The sequence below is a fragment of the Corylus avellana genome, chromosome 2, assembly GCF_965113065.1.
Source record: "Corylus avellana chromosome 2, dhCorAvel1.hap1.2, whole genome shotgun sequence".
NCBI classification, from domain to species: Eukaryota; Viridiplantae; Streptophyta; class Magnoliopsida; order Fagales; family Betulaceae; genus Corylus; species Corylus avellana.
In genome coordinates, this window is record NC_142491.1 from 21,344,179 (window position 1) to 21,353,144 (window position 8,966).

The 8,966-nt window shown below is 35.2% G+C and overlaps 1 protein-coding gene and 2 pseudogenes across 1 annotated transcript; 1 reads left to right on the forward strand and 2 right to left on the reverse strand.

Annotated features, from left to right (window-relative positions):
• The first annotated feature begins 1,646 nt into the window (after positions 1-1,646).
• On the forward strand, positions 1,647-2,516 carry LOC132167418 (germin-like protein subfamily 1 member 13). Its single transcript, XM_059578386.2, has 2 exons — positions 1,647-1,837; positions 1,975-2,516. Exons 1-2 carry the CDS (start codon positions 1,711-1,713, stop codon positions 2,514-2,516), a joined length of 669 nt encoding a protein of 222 aa, XP_059434369.2. The 5' UTR covers positions 1,647-1,710.
• A 1,839-nt stretch (positions 2,517-4,355) lies between these two features.
• Positions 4,356-5,216, reverse strand: LOC132169241 (germin-like protein subfamily 1 member 13 pseudogene; annotated as a pseudogene).
• Positions 5,217-7,337: 2,121 nt separating this feature from the next.
• Positions 7,338-8,756, reverse strand: LOC132169230 (germin-like protein subfamily 1 member 7 pseudogene; annotated as a pseudogene).
• Between the last annotated feature and the right edge of the window lie 210 nt (positions 8,757-8,966).

An 8,966-nucleotide genomic window follows, 5' to 3' on the forward strand; every position in this document is an offset into this window, starting at 1 on the left:
AATCATCTCTATTAATTCAAGTGAAATAGATATATCTTATTTTATAGTTAGGATTTCCTGTTTTTGTATCTAACGACGTAGATGATGGCTATGTGACAAATACATTGGAATGCCATTTAAAAAATTTAAATGATATGCCATCATTTACATCATTGCATACGTACAACAATATTAAATGAAGACTATAAAGTGCTTTATCTTCATTTCAAGTGAAATTGAAAAAATTCTTATCCAAAAAAACAAGCGAGGCCTTTAGCTATATGGTAATTATAATACATTTTTTCCCCTTTTCACATGAGACAACTTTCAGGTAAGCCAATTTAAAAACTTTTAAAGTGATATGTCAGAAGGTGTCAAAGCAATCAAAAGCAAACTTAAGGTAATTAGTCATTTTCAATAATAATTGAAAGGAATAAATGCACATTGGATGCAGCGTGTTGTGGAATTTAGATTATTTCCAGTTCATTTGAACAATTTTGCCCTTCTTTTTTAAAGAACCAGCTCCTCTCCATTCCAAATGAATTGAAGAGGATCCAGTACATTAATCCCGTATTGTGTATGAGTTGATCAGAGAGGGCATATGACAGCTAGAACTTGAAATTTGGCAGATTGAGAGGACAAAATGAAATGTGTCCTAATGTTAACTTATGGGTATAGTACATATAGGATACATTGTCCTTAAGAAACATATAGGACACATTTTCCTAATGTTAAAATTATTGGTATAGTACATATAGGAGATAGCTCGATATTTAAATGTTCTATTCCAATATGCTTTTGTTTTCTAATTCCTTGAAAGGAAATTAAGCTGCATCTAACATCTAAAGAGAGCAGACTTCATGTCTGAAATCTTTAATTGGAGTTAGATATTCTGTTGTAAACAAAATACACCAAAATCATTAACTTGCGCATGGATGTATGAATTTATTTCTCCAACAACTTAAAAAAACCTTTCAAACCTTAAAAAGAAAAAGAAAAAAAAGAAAAAAAAAAGAGAGAGTAGATAGACAAGACAAGAATATACCAAATGCGCCTTAGAGAATGGTAGTATCTGGGAAAGCTTTTTCTAGCGTAGCAAAACAAGGTAATCTTAATGAGATAAGATAACATCATGTGACTTGGAGCTGTTCACGCAGTTTGAACATCTAAATTTGCGTAGAATGCATCAAATCATTATAATAATTTCACAACTCAAAACATAATTAAGTGCTCGTAATAGTCATGGCCCTGCTGGCTGCTCTTCTCCTACCTTATTTCGCAGCTTAATATATATTTTAAACGGTCAACTATACATAGGCATTTCAATTAATTTCTAATATACAATCTTTATATTTATAAAAGCAACATTAGAACATCTTTTCCGCTGTTCCTTAATTAATTGAAGTGGTCGAATTTGACTGCAATATTTCTAATCTCTGCAAATTTAAGTGGTTAAGTAATGGCCAGTTCAACCGCTGAATAAAAAATCGTAACCTTACGTTGAAGATTTACCAACTCTTACGCGCGTGATTGTTGAAAAAAAAAAAAAACGTCTTACAGGCTCTATCTAGTGAAAAACATGTCTTAGAGGCTCCATCTAGGGAAAAACATGGACCGGTTCATTCACTCCCGGCTATAAATAGATAAGTTCCCATGCAGCAATATCTCTCACTCCTCACAAAACCAAGAATTCAAACAATACAGAAGCTGAGAATCGTAGCCACAAGAAGGATGAAAGGGTTTCCTAATTACCTTGTAGCATTGGCACTCATGGCTTTGGCATGCTCCATTGCCTCTGCCTATGACCCTGCTCCTCTGCAAGACTTTTGTGTTGCACTTAACACTACAGCTGATGCTGGTATCTACACCTTCTTCTTCTTGATTGTTTGGATCTACGTATATCAATTCTAACTATGCTAGGAGGGATTACTTAAATATGTAAGTGCCTTGTGATATTAACTAACTTTTTATTTTATTTTTTACTTTTTTCTGCAGTATTTGTGAATGGAAAGTTCTGCAAGGACCCAAAGCTTGTCACTGCCAACGATTTCTTCTTTCCGGGGTTAAACACTCCTAGAAGCACCGCAAGTCAACTCGGGTCGAATGTCACTCTTTTGGACGTGTCCAAAATACCTGGCCTCAACACACTAGGCGTATCCCTAGCCCGCATAGACTTTGCACCATACGGCCTAAATCCACCTCACACTCACCCTCGTGCCACCGAGATTCTAGTAGTCGTAGAGGGTACTCTGTACGTTGGCTTTGTGACATCCAACCCGGATAATCGCCTCATCACCAAAACTCTATACCCGGGAGACGTCTTTGTCTTCCCAATTGGTCTCATTCACTTTCAGTTTAATGTTGGAAACACGAATGCTGTATCTTTCTCTGGTCTCGGCAGCCAGAATCCCGGGCTCATCGTCATAGCAAAGAATGTTTTTGGAGCCAATCCTCCTATCAATCCAGATGTTCTCATCAAGGCCTTCCAATTAGAGAAGAATGTGGTTGACGAACTTCAGAAAAAGTTTGCAGCATAATAATTAGAGAACTATATGTAACGGCCGCCATGAACCGTTAGCCCTAACTGTTTGAATAAAGTACTTTTCCATGTTTCGCTTCTTGTAAGGAGATGGCAATATATAATAATAATAGAATAAAATGGTTGCTTATGTACTCTCCTTTTATTTTATTTTTTCGACATATAGCATGCATGGAAACTAAGGTTAATTCATTGGTGTTGTTTTTTTCATTAATAGTGTTCTCTAAAAAATAACATTAATTGCAGGATTTTTTTTGTAGTGGTATAGTGAGTGCACAATTAAACTTAATAAAATTCTAATCTTAACCCCAAGGCCAGGACCTAGTGTTGGAGGCTTGCGGCTTCTAGGAATATTACTCATTGAGGTCTCGAGTTCAAAACTCCCTAGGTGCTACCTGTCCCTTGGGTCCAGTCACCTGGACAAAACCAGCGATTCAATATTCAATGCTCTGAGTGGTGCGGAGTATATATATATTAGAGCAGGGATTAGTCTGATGGATCCTAGTTGGACCTCTACACTTGGTTCGCAACCGACACGTAAAGTGGGACGGAGCCAGGGTACTGCCATAGGTGAAGCCATGATCACCTTGATAAAAAAAAAAAATAATAAGAATAATAATAAAAAAATAAAAAGTTGAATTCGCAAAGTGTTTGAGATTTCACTTTTATCTTTTCTTGATACATGCCCTTCACCTTCGTCTTTTCTAGAAAAATAAATTAACAAACATTGAAATAAATAAATAATAAAAAAGGATTCAAAAGGTTGCTAGTATTATAAGGTCCAATATCTCTACATAATCTTTATTTCCTTCCAGAAGCTCCATGAAGTTGTGTTGTTCATTTTTCTTCGCTTTTCCTGCGCAATATCATAATAGGTGGGTTGTATATGACCAAAACTTTTGAAAAGCATGCAAGTGTGGTTTTAATTTGGTATTTATGTTTCTATTTACCATTTTTTTTTTTATCTAATTTTTGGAATGAATATTGCTATATATGATGTAAATAATAGGTTTCATGTCTAATCAACCGTAAAATTATTATTTGCTCCAAAAGCTTAAGTTTATAAAAAAAAAAAAATATAACTTTAATTATTTAAATTAATATTCTAACTCTCTCGAAAAGCCAACACGTGCAATATATAAGGCAAAGGGAGATCGAGAAGAAAGATGAAAAAACTATAAAGTCAAAGTTCAAATTCAAGAAATGGCCAAATTAATTAACAATCTTTACTTTACCTCTCTCTCCCACAAGTACAAACATGTTTTCTCTTTTTCTCCTCTTTCTTCAGTTACCTTCATTATCCATCCTTCCCAGTCCATTATGACCACAATTTATTTATTTACTTTTTAAACAACAATAGATTGAAGTATTGGTTGAGACTATCATGAAGTCAACATTATTGGATAATTTTGGATAAAAATGTAGTTTATAATATTACCCAATAAATAATATGTACAAATATTAGACGACATTCTACTACTTGCAACCTTTTCAATATATATGCTCTCTCTCCTTTTTTATTATTTATTTTTTCCAATGTTTATCAATCTACTTTTTTTAGAAAAGAGGATGCCCTTGGGCATCTGTCAAGAGAAGTTAGAAGTGCTATCCCAAATGCTTTGTGAATTCAAAATTTTATTAAGTTTAATCGTGCACTCACTATACCTTGGTTACCATGCATGCTGCATCGAAAAAAAAGGGAGAGTACATAAGCAACATTTTATTTCATTATAACTATATATTGTTAGGACATTACAACAAGGAAAACATGCCACACTTTATTTCATATAAAACTATATATTGCTAGGACATTACAACAAGGAAAACATGTAGTTCTTTAATTGAACTGTTTCTCAAGCTCTTCAATCACATTCTTGTCCACTTGGAAGGCCTTGGTGAGAACGTCAAGATGGATGGGAGGATTGGATCCAAAGACAGCATTTGCTATGATGACGAGCTCAGGATTCTAGCTACCAAAACCCAAAAAAGCTACAACATTGGTCTTTCCTACATTAAACTGGAAGTGAATGAGACTAATTAGAAATACAAAGACATCTCACGCGTTCAGAATTTTGGTAAAGAGGCGGTTATCTGGGTTGGATGTGACGAAGCCAACGTACATGATCCCCTCTGCAACTAGTAGAATCTCTGTGAAATGAGGGTGAGTGTGGGGTGGATTTAGGCTGTACGGTGCATAGTCGATGTGAGCTAAGGATGTGCAAAGTGTGTTGAGGCCAGGTATTTGGTCTGCATTCAAAGAGTGACATTCAACCAGAGTGCATTTTCAGTATTTTTAGGAATGTTTAGCCCCTGAAAGGAGAAATCATTGGCATTGGCAAGCTTTGGATCCTTACAGAACTTTCCATTCACAAACACTGCACAAAGGAAATTTTGTTAATATCACAGGACACTTAGATTATAATGATTTATATATAGCATGTGATTCAGAAATTAAAAAGGCCCATTTAAGTAATACCTCCAAGCATGATTACATTAACTTGGTAATAACCCAGATAAAAGAAAATACGAATAAGAAAAAGAAGAAAAAGAAGATGAAGAAGGTGTACATACCAGCATCAGTGGAAGTTTTAAGTGCAACACAAAAGTCTTGCAGAGAAGAAGGGTCATAGGCAGAGGCAACAGAGCATGCCAAAGCCATGAGTGCTAAAGCTACAAGGCAATTAGGAACCCCTTTCATCCTTCTTGTGGCTACGATTCTCAGCTTCTATATTCTCTGAATTCTTGGTCTTGTGAGGAGTGAGAGATGTTGCATGGGAACATGTCTATTTATAGCCGGGAGTGAATGAAACATGTTTTTCTTCTTGGACAGACTAATCACAACCTTACATAACCAACCTAACCACTAAGTAGGTGTAACAGTTGGTAGTTCTTTCACTAATTCGTATGGATATATGTTGGCATTTAAGAATGCCTACCAACATCTTGTTTAGGCCTTAAGCGGTAGAGAATGGTAAGTAGACAGAAAACTAAGCCTTCCATTTTTACGTTGATGATAAGTCACGATTAGGGTTGTTAGCTTTCCTGAGATTTAAACGCATAGAGCCGGTACTGATCAGAATTTGACTTTGTTGCCTACCCAGGCTACCCAGAAGTGCCAGAACCAACATAGTAAGCTGAAAATAGAAGGAAGGTAGTACCTGTCAAAGTTGTAATGCTGTCACAAATATATCCTTTGTTATAATTGCCTTGCCGAGAGTATTAAAATATAAATTAAATAATCAAATTCATCAATTCTTATAAGTATGAGCTTGTGAGAGAAGTGATGATTTAACAACACCCACATCTTTGGTGCCCATTGTAGTGGGCAAGAATGAGGACCTTGATCAGGCGCTTGTATTGAATTTCTTGCCTATTATGTGCACTGCCTCTTTCTGGATCTGAATTCATTTGGGAGGAATATAACTATTACTCGCACCAATGCCTAAGTCAAATGATTAATTTGATCTTATCTAACTAATTAGGCTTAATTATCTTTTGTTATGATTATGCATGCTACTGAAGAGTTTGATATTTCAGTGTGGTTGCTGTCTTGTATTTTCCATTTATTCTTTGAGAGATTTACAAAGGAAAGTATTTTACAAATTAAATGACAAATTGCTTGGTTTTCCTTTCTTGTTGAGCACTAGCCATTGGGCTGATTTGGTTTGTTATAATTGTAGGATTTCATTTGCCTTATATTGGATGTAGCCGTTGCTTGATATTCCTTGTGAGGATTGTGGTCTTGCAGGTCACGCACTTGCCTTGTGGAGAATATGAACGTTGCTTTGGTTTTCATGTGAGGATTTGTGGAGTTAATTATGTTTGTTCCATTAGCTACAATGATTAAATGATTAAATATACTTCTTTCTATCAACTTAAATTTTTGGGATAAATAGTGATTTAATTGTGCGTATTGGTATTATTTTATTTATTTATTTATTTATTTTAATTTGATCTTATCTAACTAATTAGCTAATCCCTTTTTATTATGCTAGAAAAAGCGTGTCACTGTACGTACGTATTAATAATTTTTTGATAGTTGGTCAGATTTAATGGTTTCCTAGAGCAAACAGCTACTTTTTTAAATAAGTGTAATTGCACATGAACAATTTTTTATTATCATGAATAATTAAAGAGGAGTAAAGCGCTATGGACTATTTTGTTATCATTTTAAAAATTGATATGAATTTTCGAATTACTACTAAATTAAAATTACTCAGCTTCCTTTAAACCAAATTAGTAAGCGATACTTAGGCCCACCGATGCGATCAAATATCTCAACATCAATTGTTTGCTTTTGTTTGGATGAATAGAGTAATGCTAAAAGTCACTTTTGTGTCCTTCCAAAGATGATGTGGCTCTTAAAATTACCACTAGCCTTATGATTAATTATTATTGTATTTTGATCGAATTGTAATTTTAAAAGTTAGCTCCTTTTTTTAGGGACACAAGAGTGGCACAAAAATGACTTATAAAATTACTCGGATGAATGAATAACAATATTGTATATATCAAGTGAGCAAAATTCTAAACAGAATTACACTTCAGCCAAGGCTATATACATAAACCCCTAAACAGCAAAAATTTGCAGAACCAACTAAACCTCCACACAACCTAAAAAACTCTGTCTGCAACATCGTGACAGATGCAGAAAAACACAACAAAACACGCATGCTACGAAAAAGGAAAGAAAGTGCTTGTACATAAGAAATCATTCCATTTAATTATAACTACTAAAACTATGTTACAACTAGCAAAACAAGGCAAACTTTTTATATGAACCATCTAATGGTTCATCGTTTCTATTACAAATGTTTCTCTAAATGTTGTTGGAAGAAAACTGTTTTTGAAGATAGTTAACCACATTCTTGTCCAATTGGAAGGCTTTGGTGAGAACGTCAGCATTGACGAGAGGATTAGATCCAAATATTGTGTCTGCGATGCTAATGCGCCCTGGATTCTGGCTACCGAGACCGGAAAATGCAAGAGCATCGGTACTTCCTACATTGTACTGAAAGTGAATGAGGCCAATTGGAAATACGAAGACGTCTCCGGAATTTAAAACCTTCGTGAAGAAATGGTTATTAGGGTTAGATGTGACAAACCCAACATACAAGGTACCCTTTACGACTACAAAAATCTCAGTGGCATGAGGGTGAATGTGGGGAGGATTTAGGCCATTTGGTGCAAAGTCAATGCGAGCCAAGGATACGCCTAATGTATTAAGGCCTTGTATTTGGTCCACGGTCAAAAGAGTGACATTCGACCCTTGTTGATTTGCAGTGCTTCTTGGAATGTTTAGCCCTTGGAAGAAGAAATCATTGGCATTGACAAGCTTTGGGTCCTTGCAGAACTTTCCATTCACAAATACTGCACAAAGAAAAGTTTGTTAATATCACAAGACATTACATTATAATGGTTTATAATATTACATTGATATGGGTTGAGAAAAAAACAACTCAGATGCTTCAAATGACTTGTAGAGAAAATAGTAATAATAACAAGAATGTGTATATACCAGCATCAGTGGAAGTGCTAGCTGCAACACAAAAGTCTTGCAGAGGAGCAGGGTCATAGGTGTTGGTTGCCGACAAGGTTTTTCCCTACTTAAGATAAGATTTTGATTAAACAAAATGAAGCAAGTCATACAAAGATTTATCTAGATGGTTCTCTATCCATCTAGAAGGTTCTTTACAAAGATTATTCTAGATGGTTCTCCATCCATCTAGAAGGTTCTCTTCAAAGATTTATCTAGATGGTTCTCCATCCATCTAGAAGGTTCTCTTCAAGATGTATCTAGATGATTCTCTATTCATCTAGAAGGTTCTCAATTTGTCTTCATCATCTAGATGGTTCTACCTTGGAGGCTAAGTTCATACATCTAGAAGATTCTAACTTGGGGGCTAAGATCATCATCTAGATGGTTCTAACTTTGGCTATAAATAGCCAAGGGGTCTTATGCCTCAAACATGCTTGAGGAAGATCAAGAACAACACACACAAGAAGAGAAGTCAAGAGAGCCTCAGTTATACTCCAGAGAGAGAGTTAAGAAAAGAGTGTTTTAATACACCACTGAGAATGTATTTTAGTTTCAATAGAGGTTGTTTCTCTCTGTATTGTTTTACTCCTGTATTAACTCAAGTTTTGCATAACTTGAGTAAACACCACTGTAACAAGTTGTTTATAGTGGATTGATTGGAGTTACCTCCGTGGATGTAAGCCTACTGCCGAACCACATAAATACTGTGTGTTAATCTCTTGCATTTATCATTCCATTATTATTCTGTGGAGTTTGCACAACCATTGAGTCAAGGGTGTGGCCATCCCTAACAAGTGGTATCAGAGCTAGGTTGACAGTAATACGGTACTATTCACCGACGTCTTTCATTTGAAGATTGTTGTTGTAGCACCCCAGATTTTTAAAGTCTTATTTTAGAGATATTAAATT